General features: G+C 41.0%; 1 protein-coding gene across 1 annotated transcript in view; it reads right to left on the reverse strand.

The window, feature by feature from the left end:
* Positions 1–21,888, reverse strand: part of ADGRL4 (adhesion G protein-coupled receptor L4) — a 211,668-nt gene that overhangs the window by 89,443 nt on the left and 100,337 nt on the right. Inside the window, exons 4-6 of the mRNA XM_030206932.1 lie at positions 11,053–11,202; positions 7,502–7,657; positions 4,347–4,489 (exon numbers count right to left, since the gene is read on the reverse strand). Coding sequence (XP_030062792.1) covers positions 4,347–4,489; positions 7,502–7,657; positions 11,053–11,202 — 449 coding nt within the window. The remainder of the gene's footprint in view (positions 1–4,346; positions 4,490–7,501; positions 7,658–11,052; positions 11,203–21,888) is intronic.

Consider the following 21,888-nt stretch of genomic DNA (forward strand, 5'->3'; position numbering starts at 1 on the left):
GTTGACATTTGACTCCTGCAAAAATGTTCCTTCTAAATTTAGACAGCAGAAATGGAGAGAGAGATGGATAATTCAGCTTTGTAATTTGGATAAACAAAATCTGACATCAAATTGGTCACCGTTTCAGACAAAAATAGAAAGCACGTGAAGTTGAATGAAAGGGAGAGAGACAGAAAGGATATGGAGAAAAGCGTATGCACACTGATATATTTACAGTAACTATGAGGTACTTTCATGTTCTGTGATGTGATCCAGAAAACGGATTTACAGATTGATTGTATTGAGATTGAGGCCAGGCATATTGCAACCTGTTCACAGTCACCCAATTTTCCTGCATCAAAGGGGTCTTGCATTATTTCTTTTTAAGTGTATCCTGCTCTAGGGAGAGTTAATTTACAGCTACTGGGAAAATTTCCTGATAAACACAAACTACAGTGATAAAAGTGTACTTTCTCTTTGGCAATGTATAATGTTGTTCAGACTGCTTTGGTTCTTAACCAAGTTCTCAGAAAGTGCTTCAAGGATATTCAAAAACAACTATACATCGAAGCTAGCAAATGCAAATCTATCTTATGCATATTGATAGTGAATATCCTGAGAACCAGACTAACCAGGGTACTTAAAGACCAGGTTGAGACCCACTCGTTCAAAGGATTCATTTCTATAGATAACATGACACTCATTGGGGCCCTTTTACTAAATTGTGTTAAGCACTTAGGGCCGGATTCTATAAAGCTGCACACCCAAAATTCCAACCAGCAGTGGCGTTCCTAGGGGGGGGGGGGGGCGGTCTGCCCCAGGTGCACGCCGCTGGGGGGGGTGCCACACGCGCCTGTCCGTCGTTCGTTCCATGCTCCCTCTGCCCCGGAACAACCTGTTCCGGGGCAGAGGGAGCATGGAACGAACGACGGACAGGCGTGCGCGGCACCCCCCCAGCGGCGTGCACCCGGGCGGGGGGTTCTTTTGCGGGGGGTGTCCTTTCGCTGGGGGGGTCGCGCTGCATCCGGGGGGGGCGCTGCACCCGGGAGGCGGGGCGCATCGGCGATCCGCCCCGGGTGTCAGCCCCCCTAGGAACGCCACTGCCAACCAGTGTGCAAATTTGGGCACACAAGTTATAGAATAGTGCCAGTTGTATGCCTAACTAAGGGGTCCTTTTACCAAGCTACAGTAAAAAGTGCCCTGGTTTAGTGGTGGGGGCCATTTTTGCCATTTACCACAGCAGGTAAAAAAGGCTGAAAATAGCCATGGCCATGTGGTAAGTTTGCTCTTACCGTGTGGTCATGAGAGGTGGAGCACTTACCCCCACCCATTGAGGTGGTGGTAAGGGCTTCTGTGCTAACCCATCAGTAACCAGGTAGTGCACAGTGCTGCTTGATTACCGCTGGGTTAGTGCCATGCTAAAAATATGGGCTTATTTTCCCTAGCGTGGGAAATGGTGCGTGCTGGGGCTGGAACTACCACCGGCACCCACGTTGGGCTAGCAGTAGCTCCAGATTAGCGTGCAATAAGCCCACATTGGACTTACTGCCACTTTATAAAAGGGCCCCTTATTTATTGTTAGGTGCCAATTGGCCTTAAATACCAATAATAGCTCTTAACTGGCATTAACTGGTGCTAATTGATACTAATTTGTAGTTATGCACATAACTGCACTTAGACACTATTGTATAAACTTTGGGCCTGATATTCAGTCCGTGGCAGTATGCTGTATCTGAGCCACTCACAGCAGGGCCGCCGAGAGACTGGGCCAGGCCCGGGACAAGGCTGTCCCTGGGGCCCCCCTCCACCCGTCACCGGGCCCTCTCTCCACCCCCGGGCCCTCTGCACTGACCTTAAGCGCCTCACCTTCGAAAGCGCAGCAAGCAGCAGCAAACCACTCCTTCCTTCCGTGTCCCGCCCTCGTGGAAGTTATGTCAGGCGAGGGTGGGACACGGAAGGAAGGAGTAGTCTGCTGCTGCTTGCTGCGCTTTCAAAGGTGAGGCGCTTAAATTCAATGCCAGGGAGCGACGGAGGGCGGGCAAGCCGGACTGCGGCAGCAGCACCGCCCCCCGCCCCAGAGGCCCGGGCCCAGGGAATATTGTCCCCCCCTCCTCGGTGGCCCTGACTCACAGCCACGAGCTGACCTGACCTCAGATATTCAATGCCAGGGCATGAGCAGATCCCAGCATTGAAAATCCAGGTATCAGCGGTTTTCCAGAAGTTAACTGGGGGCTGGACGATATTCAGACTGATGCCTTTTACTAAGCTGCGGTAAAAGGGTCCTGCTCTAGCATCAGCATGTGTTTTTGACACATGTTGAGTCCCCCTTTTACTGCAGCGGAAAAAAGCTGTCTTTTTTTCTTAAAAAGAAATAGCCGTGCAATAAACCTTTTGGAATATCGGGTGGTTTCCACCTAAATGCTATAGTGTCCTCTATAAAGGAGGTGTGCACATGGGCAGTGCAGAGGCATGTCTCTTCGGGAGGTATGTGTGTGTGGTGGGGGTGAGATAACTTGTCTTGGGGTCAGGTTCTTCGAAGGGGTGGGCAGCTGTTTGGGATGTAGGAGTTCTTGACCGGAGGTCAGGGGGTTTTCAGGGGTGGAAGTTTTTCTTGTCTTTCCAGGGGATGGAAGGTCTTGACCGGTGTGTGTGTGGGGGGGGGGGGGGGGGGGGAGAGGGTTCTGCCAGGCAGCTATTAGACCCTGGCCCCTTTAAGAAAGCTCCAGAGCAGCAATGAGCCAGGTAACAGCAGCCTGATGCTCCCAGGGAACAGAATTATGCAACTTGCAAGGTTTGTGCAAGTTGTGTAATTCATATACCATTGGAATTACTAACCTGCAATATTGAGTTATTGCAGGTTAGTGATACACACAGTAAACTCCACTCTCATCTCTCCCTATTTTCCTCCCCGGGAACTTCATTCACTGGGTAAATCTCTCTTATCTGCACCCCTCTCCTCCACTGCTAACTCCAGACTCTGTTCCTTTTATCTTGCTTCACCATATGCCTGGAATAGACTTCCTAAGCCGGTATGTCAAGCTCGATCTCTGGCCGTCTTCAAATCTAAGCTAAAAGCCCACCTTTTTGATGCTGCTTTTAACTCCTAACCCTTATTCACTTGTTCAGAACCCTTATTTTATCATCCTCACGTTAATATTCCCTTATCTCTTGTTTGTCCTGTTTGTCTGTCCTAATTAGATTGTAAGCTCTGTCGAGCAGGGACTGTCTCCTCATGTTCAAATGTGCAGTGCTGTGTACGTCTAGTAGCGCTTTAGAAATGATAAGTAGTAGTAGTAGTAGTAGTAGTATATCTGTATTAGAAAGAATATAACACTTGAATGTTTTTCTGCCATAATGGAACAAAACTAAAACATCCAGGGCTACAAGTTGGATGTTTTGGTCTACATTTGTTTTATTAATGAGTAAGTCAATAGTGTTCTAAATGACCAGATGACCAGATGACCACTGCAGGAACAAAGGAACAAAGGAATACGCCCCCTTGCTCCTTCAGTGGTCACTGACCCCCTCCCAACCCGCAAAGATGTAAATAAAACAGTACAAACCAGCCTCTATAACATCTGAAGATGTCATGGCCAGTCCTTATTAGAGCAGCAAGCAGGTTTCTGAAATAGTCTAGGGGTCGGTGCAGAAGGTGACCTAGGTCCATAATCCATTCTATTACACTTGTAGTGGAAAATGTCAGCCCCCAAAATCTACTGTACTCACATATAGGTGACACCTGCATCCATAACAGCTATTGTAGTGTTGTGTAGTTGGGTACCGTAGGTTTTTTTGTGGGTTTTGAAAGTCTCACCATACAATATAAGGGAGTAATAGTGAGAAGTGTACCTAGGACTATTTGACTGACTGTACATTTGTCCTTTAGATTGTAAGCTCCTTTGAGCAGGGACTGTCCTTCTATGTTAAATTGTACAGCGCTGCGTAACCCTAGTAGCGCTTTAGAAATGTCAAGTAGTAGTAGTAGTAGTAGGACCTTTTATATGAAGTTCACTGCAGTGTCCCCTAGGATGCCTCATTGCTCTGCTGGGATACCTGTGTGGCCAGTCTACTAGGAAAGCTGGCTCTTCCTTCGACCCAATGGCTTGATTTTGTACCCTTTTCACTTGGAAAGTTTTATTTTTGAAAATGGTCCAAAAAGATAGACATACTAAGCACAACAACATCTAGGAAATGGTCATTTTCAAAGAAAAAAGGTAGCCTTTTTTCTGGTTTAAAAGTGGGCACTACTTGATTTTTGGACATTTTCAGCAAAACATCCAAAGTCAGATTTAGACGTCATATCAAAAATGTCCCTCAATGTAACGTTATATAAATGAATCCATAGCAAATTTGTATTGCATACTTACTTCTTTTATGGTCTTATTAATACTTTCAGATAAGCAGTTGTCATCCAAATGACATTTTGAGCAGATGGTGTCGTCAAGAGCATTTTGACTTCTTGGACTATAGGATGGTTTTCTAAGGGCTGCTGAGCAGAGATGGTGTCCATCTATCAAAGAAGAGAAGAAATGTCTTCAGCAACAGACCTACTGAAGAGTGCTTTAAAACCAGAATCATTGGGGCAGGGTGATCAAAGCCCCCAGGTAAGTTCAAGACCTTAGGTAAACAAAGCATTAAATACCTCTACACAAATGAGAAAAAAGGGCAATGTCTGGAAAGCACTACATACTGATCCCTGAAATATGGGAAATTAGGTTTTAGATCTTGAGGCTCTGATGGATGAGGCTGATTTGCATTTAGTGGCATTCACAAAGACATGGTTCACAGAGAATCATGAGTGGGATATAGTTATACCAAGCTATAATCTGTTCAGGAAAGATGGTAGGAAGAAAGGGAGGGAGGGGGAGTGGTATTATATGTTAAAGATAATATTAAAGCTACACAATTGCAGGACATATAGGGTAAGGAAGAGGCACTGTGGATCAATCTGGAAAGAGAGAATGGCAAATGTATGTACATTAGTGTGATATACAGGCCTCCATCACAGACAGAATAAATGGGCAGAGATTTAATTGAAGACATTCAAAATATAGCTGTGAAAGGGGAAGTACTACTAAAAATGATTTTAATATGCCAGATGTTGATTTAGCTATCTCTATTGCGGGGTCTTTTAGAAGTAGGGAGATCCTGGATTCTCTAATGGGGGAACTATTGCAGCAGTTGGTAATAGAACCCATGTAGGCTGGGGTGATATTGGACTTAGTATTGAGAGATTTATTGTTCTTATACTTTCTCTACATGTGCTTTCTCTACAGGCTTTGTGTCAGAATTATTGACTCCATATCTACTGAGCCGCAAATGTGTCAATCTGTGCACTCTCAGACGCTGGAAGGCTTTCAGGCTTATTTTTGAAAGAGAAGGACGCCCATCTTTCGACAAAAATTGGAAGATGAGAGTCCATCTCACAGGGTCGTCGAAATTGGTATAATTGAAAGCCGATTTTGGTTGTCCCCAACTGCTTTCCGTTGCAGGGACGGTCAAAGTTCCCGGGGGCGTGTCGGAGGTGTAGCGAAGGCAGGACTTGGGCATGTCTAACACATGGACGTCCTTGACCCACAATGGAAAAAAAGGGCGTCCCTGACGAGCACTTGGATGACTTTACCTGGTCATGTTTTTCTTATGACCAAGGCACAAAAAGGTGCCCGAACTGACCAGATGACCAACGGAGAGAATCAGAGATGACCTCCCCTTACTCCCCAAGTGGTCACTAATCCCACCACCCTCAAAAATATCTTTAAAAATATGTTGTGCCAGCCTCAAATGTCATACTCAGGTCCATCACAGCAGTATGCAGGTCCCTGGAGCAGTTTTAGTGGGTGCAGTGCACTTCAGGCAGGTGGACCCAGGCCCACCCCCCCCCACCTGATACACTTGTGGTGGTAAATGTGAGCCCTCCAAAACCCACCAGAAACCCACTGTACCCACATCTAGGTGCCCCCCTTCACCCGTAAGGGCTATGGTAGTGGTGTACAGTTGTGGGTAGTGGGTTTTGTGGGGGTTGGGGGGCTCAGCACACAGCAATTTCTGAAGTCCACTGCAGTGCCCCCTAGGGTGCCCGGTTGTTGTCTTGGCATGTCAGGGGGACCAGTGCACTACGAATGTTGGCTCCTCCCATGACCAAAGGGCTCGCATTGGTCGTTTCTGAGATGAGCGTTCTTGGTTTCCATTATCATCAAAAATTAGAAATGACCAAGTCTAGGGATGACCATCTCTAAGGACGACCTAAATTTCACAATTTGGGTGTCCCCTACCGTATTATCGAAGCTAAAGATGGACGTTCATCTTGTTTTGATAATATAGGTTTCCCCGCCCCTCCATCGGTATGTTTTGCGAGGACGTCCTCAAGAAAACTTGGGCGTCCCTTTCGATTATGCCCCTCCGTGTGTCAAAATTACTTCTCATGGAGTGCTATTATGGCCCCAGATGCCTCAATCCATGTAATCTAGGTTCAGTGCCCTTGACTCTGCCATCTTAAATAGCCCCATATCATAGAATAGTTATTCTTCTTGCACTGGCTCGCTCATTCTTACCATTATCATCCTGGGAACCCACCCAGCAGCAAGCCAAAAATGTCCAATTTGGCACCAGTTAATCATCCCAATTTCCAGATCCCATATTATATTGCTAAGTGGTAAGTTTAAGAGGAGGAGGGTAGTGGCTGTTGCTGAGTAAGTTTCAAATCCTGTGACAGGGTTTTTTTCCCCTCCCCGTATATGCCTAACAATTCTGCTTTGGGCGTAGAACGATGACCAAAAACACTGGCTTCCTTCCTGTGCAGTTCAAAGAACTTTGAAAAAGGTAAGATAGGTATTGGAAGTAAGAAAAGTAGGTTATAGAAGTACCACTAACTCCGCTATCCTGTAGTCAGTTGATTTTAAGCTGCAAAAGCAAGGAGGACCAGGTAGATGGGAAAGAGAAAGAGATGACAGATGGCGCCTATAAGCAGCAGTCAGAAGAATTGCTAGGTACTAAAAAAGAATCAGATCTTAGGCCCTCAAAACTCCCACCTAGGATTTTGATTACAAAAACAGTGATCACAACTGCCCTTTCCTTAAGAATAATCCTGTAAAGACAGATAATTAGATAGAAACACAGCTTCCCTGAGAAGCATGTATAATTTTATCCACAGACAGGGATCAAAATAATCAGAACCCATTTCCATGGGTAAAGGATTGGGAAATGTCTTTGATTATTGCTGTCTTTGTGTTGGTCTATGTTTCTCTGCCTTCAAGCATAACACTATTACAACAAAAGGTCTTGTCTATAAGCTAAGTCAGAGTTACTATACAGTGAGCTACCCACGTAAGAATCCTTAGTATGGTATTCAGGAACAGTTTAAGAAAGAGTGTATCTCAATTCCATTGTCTAAACATAGAAATGTCAACCTATTGTGATTTTACTGGCTGATTTAATTAGTTGATTAATTTTAGACCCTAGATGCAAAAGTACTGGTGGATGTTATAGATACTATAGGCACATAAACCTTCATAATTTAACTTACCTTGACAAACTGTGCCATCATTTGGCTTAAATTGTAATTTTCCTGTGGATGGCAGGTAACCTTCTTTGCAAGAGCAGTTGAATCCTCCAACTGTGTTTTCACATTTTGCATGATCACCACAGTCGACTGTATCTGGTTCATTGCATTCATCTATTTCTGCAAACACCATGCAAAACTAGCCATGTTATTAAAGATATTCAGGCTTAAAACTTTGATATCTTTTTGATAATGCAGTTCACTGCCCATCCAATGATTTCATATCGAAAATTTACAAAAAGAGCAAGGGAACTGCATTATGCCAGAACAACAGGCATCTGTCTTCAAGTTAGAACATTCCAAGAAAACATTTGCATTGACAAAATAAAAGATATGAAACACATTCATTAAAGCAAGAAAATCTCTTGGCTTTTTATTGCAACATGTAAAGGCAGATTTTAGAGAGAACATATAAATCAGAATTGGGACATCCAGGATGACTACTACTACTTATCATTTCTATAGCGCTACTAGATGTACGCAGCGCTGTACACTTGAACTTGAAGAGACAGTCCCTGCTCGACATAGCTTACAATCTAATTAGGACAGTCAAACAGGACAAACAAGAGATAAGGGAATATTAAGGTGAGGATGATAACATGATGAGACATATGCAATTCCAGTAGTGTCTTAGAAAAGGATATTCTGACCTACAGCCTTTTCTACAATACATGCAGGAATGGACATGTATATGCCGGCCACATGTGATGGCAGAACCATGACAACAAATACGTTGATGTGGAGCAATTGTATGTGGTTATTTTGTAACATAGATGTGTAAGTGCCAAAATATAGACATGTAAATCAATAATTGTAGAAACTTACAATTGTATACTCTGCCATTTAGGTAAAGAACCTGCAATCATTTGGCACAACCAAATTTAGGAGCAAAAAAAAATTGGGGGGATTAAGGGTGCAACAAAAGCAGTTCTAAATCCCAATGTTGATCTTTGTGAGCATAGGTGGGTACTCCCTTCTGAAATGGGGAACACACATGCATATTTGGCCCTGCCCAGAGTAAGCCCAGGCCATGCCCCCTTGCCAGCTACACAAATTCTCAATTTGCACATGTAAATCCTAGCTTTCTAAAACTGGGTTTTCTATGGAGGAAATTCTGCAAAAGGCACCAAATGTGGCGCCAAAAAATGAGCACCAGAAAAAAAATGGCAGCAAGTGGTATTCTATAACATTAAATTTGTGGATGCATGCTTTTATAGAATATGGGAATAGGGACGGAAATACATGCCAATATGTAACTGCAATCATTACACCATGTCATTAGAAGGCATAAGTGTTTGCAGCTATCTTGCAGCAATTTCATATGTAACCTTGTACACTATTCTGTAAGTTACATGTAAATCTGGTGAGCCTGCCCAATGCCCACCCATTCTCCGCTCTGTATGCCCCTCTTGCATATAAACAGAAGCAGCAATGTCTGCATTTATTATAGAATAGTACCAACCACAAATATGGTTAAATGCCAATTTGTGACGTTTTCTACCTGCATATTGGCTATTATTCTGTAACATATGCAGGTATTTGGTGACTAATCCTTAGTGCTTATTGTTGGAATTACCTTTCACATGTATGATATCTGCATGTATTTGAATATCCAAATTGTGAATAAAGCTTCTAAACCAGTGTTTCCTAAGTCTATCCTGGAGTACCCCCCTTGCTAGTCAGGTTTTCAGGATATCCACAATGCATATACATGAGATTGATTTGCATACACTGTCTCCATTGTATGCAAATCTCTTCCACGCATATTTATTGTGGATATCCTGAAAACCTGACTGGCAAGGGGGTACTCCAAGATCAACTCGGGAAAAACTGTTCTAAACCACCATTATATAATTGCCAGATAAAAGATCATTGAAGGCATTTAGAAACAAGAAATCAGTATTTGATATACTTTCCACTTTACATCAATTTATTGACAGAAACAATAGTGAAAAAATTATTTTTCTGTCTTTAACTTTAGTTGTTCATAAAGAAATGGGAAAAAGTCACAGTACATTCAATATTTTGTTAAAATGCTGAATGACCTTGTTTCTTATTTCAGTCTTCTCTTTTCAGACTTCATATTTTAATCAAGCAAGTAAAAATAACCTATTATACAAGGTAGATTTTTTGTTTGCCTGAAAAAGCCAGCAATTCTTACCAAAATATAATGTTTGTTTCACATTGTTTATGCAAAAACACGCAGGAGTAGATATAATTACTGATGGTGAAATACATGTTTTGCCTGGCATTAATATCAGTTTATTAACCTAGTTGAAGATTACTGAGCATTTATTACTGTAAAGGTTGAAATTGTACTTACAAGATATAGAATGTACATAATTTTATAAAGATTTTTTTCAGAGATATCTGTGAGTATACATATGTGAAATGCTTATCATCTGTGTACACGTATGCATGATGATAAGAACACATGTGCGTATGCCTTGTGGCAGTGATAAGTAGTAGTAGTACTTGTATGTGATTCTGGTATAGGTGTGTTTGGGGCCAGAGTTTGGGTGGAGCATGTGCAGAGTCACTATATATATATATATATATATATATATATATATATATATATATATATATATATATTTTTTTTTTTTAACATAAAATATATGCAGTCACATGTATTGTGAGATCATGATTAAGCAGGACTAGATGGGAAACGAGATTAAGAAAAGGGTGTGGGTAAAATTCAAATAGAGTTCATTGTATTCAGAAAAGCCAGACTGAAGAAATGTGTTTTTAGAAGACTTCTAAAAGTTAGGTAATCTTCTGTAAACTTGATTGATTTAGGAAAAGAATTCCAAATTTTGGTGCTTTGTTAGGAGAAATTAGCAGAGTGAATTGTTTTATACATCACACTCGTATAGATAGGGAAATGTAAGACAAGATATTATCTAGATGATGAAACAGCATTATGAGGGGGTAATTCAATAAGATTATTCATATATGATGGGGCTTGACCAAACAGAATTTGGTGAATGAAAACACATAATTTGAAAGATATTCTATCTCTTATTGGTAACCAATGTAGCTCATATAAAAGAGGAGTGGCTTTGGCAAAGCGAGGAGATCTACATGTAAGATGAGCAGCAGTATTTTGAACTGTTTGCAATTTTTTGAGAAGACCACCTTCCAGTCCAGCATAGATGGACTTGCAGTAGTCAAATTTGGTGAGGACAAGGGATTGAACCAAACCACAAAAGACAGATTTAGAGAAAAATGGCCTCAATCTCTTTAGCTTCCAAAGTGAGTGAAAGACACTCAAGGTCAACTTAGAGACTTGGTTTTCAAGGGTGAGGAAACGATCTATTGTGACTTCCAAGATTTTCATTGATGTCTCAAGGAAATAGGTTTTGTTCTTAATAGTGAAGTTACTAAGATTCATAGGATGGTGAGAGTTAGTTATAATTAGATGCTTAGTTTTATCCATATTGAGTTTTAGTTTGAAATTTTCTTGCACATTACATTAACCTCAGAGGTTTGTAACTTAGCTATTCCTAGCTTACCTTGACAGAAAGTTCCATCATTAGCTTCAAACTTGTCCTGGCCTGTGGATCTGAAACCTGGTGCACACATACAGTAGTAACTTCCAATTGTATTGGTGCAATTGGCATTCTCTCCACAAATCTGTGTAGCATTCTGGCATTCATTGTCATCTATTGAGATACAAAATAGAGTCAATTTTCTCATGATATGAAAACAAGAAATTAATAATAATAATAATAATAATAATAATAATAATAATAATAAAATTGATTTTCACAAGGTAAATGCAAGAGTAGCATCTTCTATCATACTTTTGTTTACAGAAGGGTAATGGCTTATGGAAAATTAGTTTTTTGTTGTTGTTACATTTGTACCCCGTGCTTTCCCACTCATGGCAGGCTCAATGTGGCTTACATGGGGCAATGGAGGGTTAAGTGACTTACCCAGAGTCACAAAGAGCTGCCTGTGCCTGAAGTGGGAATTGAATTCAGTTCCCCAGGACCAAAGTCCACCATCCTAACCACTAGGCCATTCCTCCACTCCATTGTATGCCTATGAAATTCATATTTTTGAAACAGTTTTTTTGTTTGTTTTAGATTTTTATCCAAAAAATGTTTGAGTGCAATAATGTACATTTTTATTTAAATTACCATTATGCTCTGGAACCAGCAACTAATTCATTGGCCAGCTTTGTGTTAGCTTCCTGTTATGGGAGGTGGAGACTATCTAGCTAAGTAATAGTAAATAGTCCTGACTTGAAGAAACTTAGCCAACACTTTTTTTTTTAAATTGTGTTTATTAAGAACAAAACTGGCAATCAACACAATCCTTAAACAAGTGAAAACTCAATACCTATTACAAAATCAACCCACCCCACACCCAGTGACTATCTCCAGCATCAAACAAGGAAAAACCACATTAGGCATTTCACACTCTACTATGGGCTATCAGGAATAGGGACTACTACTACTACTACTACTACTACTACTACTACTACTACTACTACTACTACTACTACTACTACTACTACTAATAATAATAATAATAATAATAATCATCATCATTTCTATAGCGCAACTAGATATATGCAGTGCTATACACATTATATGCAGGTACTTTCTCTGTCCCTAGAGGGCTCACAATAAGTTTTCAAAAGAACTATGTGGCCCTTTTACTAAGGTGCACTGAAAAATGACCTGCGGTAGTGTAAATTTGTGTTTTGGGCATTCACAGAATTATTTTTCAGCGTACCTGTAAAAAAATGCCTTTTAAAGTTTTTTTGCCAAGAATAGATGTGCGTCAAAATGAAAATTGCCGCGTGTCCATTTTGGATCTGAGACCTTACCTCCAGCCATTGACCTAGCGGTAACCGGGCGGTATGGTCTATGTGTGTAAAATGCCGATTACCGCCCACACACCAGAAAATAAAAATATTTTCCGGCGCGCGTATTGGACACATGTCAAAAATGAAATTACTGCAATGGCCACGCGGTAGCCAAGCGGTAACTCAAAGTTGACACACATTGGGTGCACATAGGAGCCTACCCTACATGGCTTAGAAAAAGGGCTCCTATGCGCACTATTATGGAATACACCCGACCTGTGCCTAACTTAGGCACACGTATTTAGGCCTGGGTTTAGGTGGCCTAAATGGGTGCACATATATTTTAGTCACAAAAATGGCACATATGCATATTCTATAAACTACGCCTAACTTTAGGTGTAATTTTTAGAATCACACTAGCCATGTGGGTGTTTTTTTTACACAGATTTTTAAGGTGCCATTTATAGAATTTGGATCTTTGTCTGTAGCAATGATTACCACAATCCAATTTCAATCATTGCACAAATGATACTTGAAAGTTTTAGACCTCTCTAGTATAGTATTATTATTTCCTGACCTATACAATAGCTTTCTATAATCAAGCACTAGAAAATCTCATGCGTTATTTTACATTTGATACCTTTGCCAAAACACTTTTTTCCAGTAAGGCAGCTGTCATATTTGATTAGCTGACAACTGTATTAATGTAGATATCAAAATGATAACTAATGATCAAATTAAAGGGTCCTTTTACTAAGGTGCACTGAAAATGGCTTGCGGTAGTGTAGGCTTGGGTTTTAGGTCTGCACCAATACATTTTTTAATGCGCCTGCAAAAAAAGGCCTTTTTAAAATTTTTGCCGAAAATGGACGTGCGGCAAAATAAAAATTGCCACGCGTTCATTTAAGGTCTGAGACCTTATCGCCAACCATTGACCTAGTGGTAAAGTCTCATGTGGTAACCAGGCAGTAATGACCTACGTATGCCAAATGCCACTTGGCACACATCCGATACGTGCGGCAGAAAATAAAAATTATTTTTTGGCCACTCATATTGGATATGCACCAAAAATGAAATTACCACAAGAGCCACTTGGTAGCTATGTGGTAACTCCATTTTGGCACACATTGGGCATGCATAGACGCTTATGCGACTTAGTAAATGGGTCCCTTAATACTTAGGTGCTCATTTTAATTGAGACTAATTTCAGTTCTTCCCCTTTCAATTTCAGTTGATATAATGAATGATCCGATGTTTTATGCTGTAACTTTTCTGAAGTGGACATTAGCATCAGTATTTTTGTAGATTTGTGAAATCTACTTCCAGAATATTCTGTGCTTTATTTTTCAAGCATTTGTCTAATACACATATTACAGGAGAAAGGCTTTAATAACTTAGAACTGCTTTTAATTTTAATGTTGATTATGCATTATCCTTCAAATTCTATATAGTACAACTAGAGTTACACATGCAAACCTGGACATTTCTGAATTGCGCTTGCAACTCAATTGGTTATCAAGTCAATCTGTTCCAATAGTTGGATGTGAAGCAATTATTGGCACTAATTCGAATTTACACACACTACTCGCTAAGCATATTCTATAAAGTAGTCCACGAAAATTCTACCATGTGGATCTCAAAAGTGGGCATGGCCATGGGAGGAGCATGGGTGAGTTATGGGCATTCCTAAAATTTACGAGCAGTGTTATAGAATAACCCATTCCATGCCTAAAAAAGTTAGTTCTTTCCCGATGCTAAAACAGTTTTCGGATGTAATAAATCAGACCCCTTTCCTGATGAAGAAAACAAAACCTGGCCATGTCGACAGAGGTTCTGTTTGTATGTGGAAGTTAAGTAGCTTTATTCACTTTTTTACTTTAAATTTGCAATTCAATTGACAAAACAAGTTAAAATATGGATTAATGAGGATTTGCACGGTGCTGCTTAAGTTATGAACTGCAGCGCCTGTGTCAGTGTATTTGAAGATCCCACATATATAAAAATATATATATAAGAGTATAAGAATTTGTTCAAATGTATTTAATGTTTGGTGACACATAAATGTTTGTCTTGCTGGGAGATCTTTTCTATAAAGTTTTGATTGCCCCTGCATGTGAATTTTTTTTGTCCTGTTTATTAAAGTTAGGCATGGGCATTTACACCAGCTTTTCATTGGTGCAAATGGCTGTGCCTAAATTTTAGTCACGTGGATGATGCTATGTATATTCTGTATACCGTGCCTATCTTTAGGCATGGTTTATAGAATACATATGGGTGCGTTTTCCATCCATGCCCATTTTTTCAGCACCAAATATAGTATCAGGCCCTATAAGTAGTTATATTATCAGCCTATAAATAGAAAACAATTATCAACCTACAACTGAACACAGAGTAACCTTCATTTTAATTTCCTGTTAAGATTATTAATATGTACTGCTTGAATTAGGTTGACCAAATAAAATAATTTGAAATGAATGATGGTAAGTAGTGTGAAATACCAGTGAATTCAAGTTTTGTAAGCTCTTTGAGCAGGGACTGTCTTTCTTCTGTTTGTGCAGCGCTGCGTACGCCTTGTAGCGCTATAGAAATGCTAAATAGTAGTAGTAGTAGTTCTAAGCACAAATAAACTAAATTTCAAATTCATTATCCTTGATCATTTTTGTTTTCATTAATCGCAGTAGTTATTGCTATAATCAAACATCCCTTCAAAAAGTAGAAGGGAATGTATTGATAAATCTTGTGTCTACACTTTGTTATGATGAGTAGATTTGACTACTTCAATTTTACACACTATTTCTTTAAAAAAGAAACAATAACATACATCACAAAGTAATGCCAATGTAATAGAGTGTGTAAGTGCTATAGCACATAAATGCAAGGGGGTTTACGCATGTGCCACCAAACAACAATACAATACAATACAATACCATACAATACAATATGTTCTGTGTCCTACATGAGCTCAGATGATACAAACAGCCTGAACGACAGGTTCTGAAACACAGAGAAGGCTGCAGCAGATAAGCATAAGCCCCTCAACAAAAAACAATGCTTGGGGACCAGGAGGGATGCTCATGAGATGGAATCTTCCCACACAAGCTTGGGTGCCCTTTTCTAACATTCCACCTCTTGTTAATGGCCCTCTAACATGGTGTGGATAGAGTTAGTGCTGTGAAGGAGAATTTGATGCATGGTAGCATGGTCAGTCACCTGATCTTGCTTTGCTGGTGTAGGATGATGGCCACTGCAGTAACTGCTGTGGTTAATCTGCCTCAAGAAAACTTCCGGTGTTCTGAGGCTTCAGCACTACAAGTATGCATGTTATATTTTAGGGTAAGTCCTCAAAATATCTCAAATAATATAGCTACCTCCAATGTGTAACCAATAAGTTTACACCAGCAAGCATTGGATATCCGCACTGAGTAGTGACACTATCCACTTAGCGGAAATATCTAAGCTGCTAACCAGATAACTAATTTGATAAAGTTAGGAGAACCTTTGTGTTGCCCTAACTTTATTCCAATAGTTATCTGGATAACCTCTGCTTTGCCTAAATCTTGCCCCCAGATCGCCCCAGCACTTTTCAGATCACGGTGAGGTGATCAGAGGAAATATTCAACAAAACTGTCCATTTACTCCTGAATTCTATATATGGCACAGAAATTTCATCGCAGATTCAAAATGTGTGTGCAACTTAATTGGTTACTGAGCCATCAACTATCAACCAATTGGCATTAACAATCGATTATTGAAGCTAATTTGCACTAATTCGGGTTTGCGCATGCATCTGCTTGTGCACTATTTTATAACACCAGCCTGCTTATAATCGAAAGAGGAAAACGCCTATATTGCGACCCAAATCGGGAGATGGGTGTTTTTCTGGCAAAGGCGCCCAAATCGATATAATCAAAAGCCGATTTTGGGCGTTTCCAACTGCACTCCGTCGCGGAAACGAATAAAGTTGATGGGGGTGTGTCGGAGGCGTGTCGGAGGCAGGACTGGGGCGTGGTTAGCAGCCGAGGAGAGATGGGCGTCTTTAGCTGATAATCGAAAAATAAAAGGCGTTTTTACCGTGATTTTGGGTCACTTTTTTTGGACCCTTTTTTTCACGAAGAAGTCCCAAAAAAGTGCCCCAACTGACCAGATGACCACTGGAGGGAATCGAGGATGACTTCCCCGGACTCCCCCAGTGGTCACTAACCCCCTCCCATCAAAAAAAACCCACTTTACAAACTTTTTTCCCAGCCTGTATGCCACCCTCAAATGCCGTACCCACTTCCATGACAGCAGAATATGTTCGATCCTCTCACAGCCTTTCCCTGGGTCAGATGTGGCTCTCAGGTGCACTACAGGGTCACATCAGCATTGCATTGTGGTGGGTGTAGGGTATTGGGCTCCGTGATTTCTTTAGCTTGTGTTACAGTCTCACGATGTTGGTAGTTGGTAGACTCTTCTCTCATGGTGCTTTTCCCCCTGCCTACTGGGTCAGAGTGTGCCCTGTTGTGTTTCCGGTACTCCATGAGGTAGTGGCCATTTTTGTTAGCCAGTTTTAGATCCCTTCCATGTGTTAGCCACATTAGAGAACTTAGTTCTTACCTTGAATGTGGCTGAAAGAGGGCATTGTACAGCATTCTGCCAGCTCTGACCTGCTAATCTCACTACCAGGGAGACTCGTTGCCAGTGGTGGGGCACAACCTCTGATCTGCAGTTAACTGTGAGTAAGCGTGCTTATTCCAATAAAGGATGTTTTTGGAGAGATTAGTCTTCAGGTGTAAACTGGTGTGCCAATGTTATACAGCAGTAACAAGTCCTAGAGGTCTGCGTGTATGCAGGTCCCTGGAGCACTTTTAGTGGGTACCGCAGTGCACTTCAGCCAGGTGGACCCAGGCCCATCCCCCCTACCTGTAACACTTGTGCTGGTAAATGGGAGGCCTCCAAAACCCACTGTACCCACATGTAGGTGCCCCCTTCACCCCTAAGAGCTATGGTAGTATTGTACATTTGTGGGTAGTGGGTTTTGGGGGAGGGGGGTTGGGAGCTCAGCACCCGTGGTAAGGGATCTATGCATGTGGGAGCTTTTTCTGAAGTCCACCGCACTGACCTAGGGTGCCCAGTTGGTGTCCTGGAATATCAGGGGAGCGAGTGTACTACGAATCGTGGCCCCTCCCATGACCAAATGGCTCAGATTAGGACATTTTTGAGCTGGGCGTTTTTAGTTTCCATTATCGCTAAAAAAAACAAACGCCCAGCTCAAAAACGTCCATTTTTTCAAAAATACGGTTCGGCCCGCCCCTTCACGGACCTGTTCTCGGAGATAAACGCCCATGGAGATAGGCATTTGATTATGCCCCTCCAGGCATCTAAATCCCATAGCATGTAAGTCAAAAGGGGGCATGGACAGGTTAGGGATGTTCTGAATATTTTCATGCAGTGTTAAAGAATAATGCCATTTACGCATCACCTTGAGTTGAGCACTAGAATTTAAACCAGGTTTCAGCTGGTGTAAATACTGGTACTCAACCTTAGGCATAGGAATTGGCTCTACGCACTTTTCTATCTAGATTGCTCATCCTGGAGTGTCCTTTACAGTATAGTACTCAGCGCTGATATTTTCTGGCGTCAATTAAAAAAAATCTTTTATTGCAATCCAACCAATTGCAACAAAGACTGAAGAAAACATGGAAGACCAAAACAGAAATGATCAATTCATACTCACAATCACTATACAGGTTGTTTTTATTTGTGGTTCCACCCTCCAACTTCCTTGCCTCTGGCACAAATTTTTATGGGCTATTTATAGAATTCTCTCCTTAGTACTGTTGATTGTTCCACTTGCAGGCACTTATCTGGTTAGCAGCACCTGCTAACCAGATAGGTGTGTTTGAATTTTGACCCTTAATAATTAATAATTATAGTTAAGCTTTGGAACTCTTTACTAGAGGATGTAGTAACATTGGTTAGTGTATCTGGCTTTAAAAAAGGTTTGGACAAGTTCCTGGAGAAAAAGTCCACAGTCTGCTATTCAGACAGACATGGGAAGCCACTGCTTACCCTGGGATTGGTTGCATGGAATGTTGATACTATTTGGGTTTCTGTCAAGTAGTCTGCCAGCTACTTGTGACCGGGATTGGCCACTGTTGTAAACAGGATACTGGGCTAGATGGATCATTGGCCTGACCCAGTATGGCTGTTCTTATATTCACTGTGTATTTTGACATTAGTTATAGTACAGAAAAGACGTCTTTAAATTCAAGGTGTATCTTATGTAGAGTATGATAGCAGCATAGATTCTAAATTTTCCACCTGCTTTTTGTAATGTTTTTTTTTTGTTCACAGATTGTTCTCATGCCAGAGGTTAATCTTGTAGGAAATGTAATATTAACCTGCACACAAATTCATGCTAGCTACAGTATTAGTCATAGATATCAGATTTTAAATGGAAAGCTTGTGAATTTAATCAGTTTTTTTTCCTATACCAGCAAATACTCTACATTGACAACATACTGCACTTAAAATTGTAAACATTAAACTCTACTTCAATGCACTGATCAATGAAGCAGCTTTTAACATTCTTTTTTACTACATGTGGTTTATAATGAGTGGGCTTTACTACCTAAGTAAATGTTTGGTTTATTGCTAATTACAACCTCAGGAAAATACACATGATTTTAACCAGCTTGTGTATTCCCTAAAAACAAAAAAAAGACTTTCGTTGACATGACCTCCCTAACCAATTCTGAATACATTTCATTGTCCAAATCTTTCAGCTGAGTGCTACATCCTTTCACACAAGGGCACACAAATACCAGCAACTGCACCCAAAGCCATCTGCTTATAACTACCCCAGTAAACCCACAGCTGCAGCAGTGGTGGGTGTTTTGTACTTGATTGTGGTTAAGAAAGTGGATCTAGAAATTCCTGCATTTGAAGGGCAAATCTACAACATAGCCTCCCCCCCCCCCCCAAGAATGTGCTTGATAGGAGCCTCTTCAAAAAATTCTACAGCTAATTACAAAGACATCAGGAGGTGTAGCCTAGTGGTTAGTGCAGTGGAGTTTGATCTTGGGGAACTGAGTTCAATTCCCACTGCAGCTCCTTGTGACACTGGGCAAGTCACTTAACCCTCCATTGCCCCTGGTACAAAATAAGTACCTGAATATATGTAAACTGCTTTGAATGTAGTTGCAAAAACCTCAGAAAGGTCCCATTTCCCTATTTGAGATTCAACATGGAATGTTGCTGATGCTACTATTTGAGATTCTGGAATGTTGCTACTATTTGAGATTCTACATGGAATGTTGAGATTCTGTTGCTACTATTTGAGATTCTATATGGAATGTTGCTATTCCACTAGCAACATTCCATGTAGAAGCCTGCCCTTGTAGATCAGCAACGCTGCCACTCAGGCTTCTTTTTCTGTGAGTCTGATGTCCTGCACGTACGTGCAGGACGTCAGACTCACAGAAACAGAAGCCTGCGCGGCCGCATTGCTGATCTGCAAGTGCAGGCTTCTACATGGAATGTTGCTAATGGAGGAGTAGCCTAGTGGTTAGTGCAGTGGACTTTGATACTGGGGAACTGAATTTGATTCCCACTGCAGCTCCTTGTGACTCTGGGCAAGTCACTTAACCCTCCACTGCCCCTGGTACAAAATAAGTACCTGAATATTAGAAAACCCAATGCCTAGTACTCACCTCTCAGCACAATACGAGCAAATTTACCACCATCAATACCCCAAAACTAAATCTACCAATTTCAGAAACCCTGAAAATTTTAGGAGTCACCATCGACCGACACCTGACACTAGAGAATCATGAGAAAATCATAACCAAAAAGAGTTCCACTCAATGTGGAAATTAAAAAGAATAAAACCATACTTCCCTAAAACCGTTTTCCGGAATTTGGTACAATCACTGGTACTCAGTCACTTAGACTACTGCAACTTACTCTACGCCGGCTGCAAAGAGCAAATTCTCAAAAAACTCCAGACAGCCCAGAACACAGCAGCCAGACTCATATTTGGAAAACCAAAATACGAAAGTGTAAAACCCCTACGAGAGAAGCTACATTGGTTACCACTCAAAGAACGCATCACGTTCAAGATATGCACCCTAGTACACAAAATCATCCATGGCGAGGCCCCAGCCTACATGGCGGACCTGATCGACCTACCACCCAGCAATGCTAAAAGATCGCCTCACACATTCCTTAATCTTCATTTCCCTAACTGCAAAGGCCTCAAATATAAACTAATGCACGCATCAACCTTTTCCTATATGAGCATGCAACTCTGGAATGCATTGCACGGAACCTAAAAGCGACCTATGAACTGATCAACTTCCGCAAACAACTGAAGACACATCTCTTCGACAAGATATACCACAAAAACCAAAACTTGTGAAATCCCCACACATACCTAGCAATGTAAGAATGCCTTATGTCATGTTATTATCTTGTTTTCCATTACCATGCTACCCAAACTACTTCTGTAACACCATATGTCAATTCTCCTCTCATTTCCACTATCCATGATTTATTGTAAGCCACATTGAGCCTGCAAAGAGGTGGGATAATGTGGGATACAAATGCAATAAATAAATAAATAAAAATAAATATATTTAAACCGCTTTGAATGTAGTTGCAAAAACCTCAGAAAGGCAGTATATCAAGTCCCATTTCCCCTTCCCTTTCAAATCTACCCTTTAAAAGCTATATGAATAAACATCACCAAAACTCTACAACTGAACACAAAAGCTACCACTACCTTCCCCTCTTCAAATCTACCTCTTCATAAACTCTAGGAATAACCACACAAACTATAGATGCCCTCTCCACATTGCACAACCCTCCACCAAAATGTAAATTGTAAGCCACTTTGAAATGAAATTTGTTTTTGGATAATAGTGGGATTCAAAAATGCATACATAAAATAAATAAATGAAGGAACATAGGCACGTAGGAGCTGATAGTGAGACCACAGAAAGTAGCTGTATCCGGTGACCGGCATTGAATTTCCAGGGGATTTCTTTGGCTGCTATGTACATAGCTGGTTTCTGACTGGCTTAGTTATAATGGCCAAAGATAGACCTGCTATTTTGCCAATTCAGCCAAGATAGCCAGTTATATCAAGCTGAATATTACCACTTAGTCACTTTAAGGCTATTTACCTGGCCCGGAGCCATTCCTGGCCAGTTAAATAGTGCTTAATATCGGGCAGCTACTTTCTTTATAGAATGCTAGCCTAATATATATATACACCTAACATTTAAGCATGAGCACTTCCCCAGCCATAGAGTTGGTAAGTTAGTGCCCAAGTGCTGCAGATACCCACACAACTTACAGTTACACCCCCTTACAATTGTGTATTATGTAAGTTACATGGGTATTTACAATATAGCGCATAGGTGGACTTTTGGCATTAATAAGTATATGTGCACACATACAAGTGACATTAGTCTAAACATTTATGTGCATAAGGGGTGTCTAAATGTTAGTGTCTATGTTATAGAAGTGCTCCCTTGATGTCCTAGAA

The sequence above is a fragment of the Microcaecilia unicolor genome, chromosome 6, assembly GCF_901765095.1.
Source record: "Microcaecilia unicolor chromosome 6, aMicUni1.1, whole genome shotgun sequence".
Taxonomy (NCBI): Eukaryota; Metazoa; Chordata; class Amphibia; order Gymnophiona; family Siphonopidae; genus Microcaecilia; species Microcaecilia unicolor.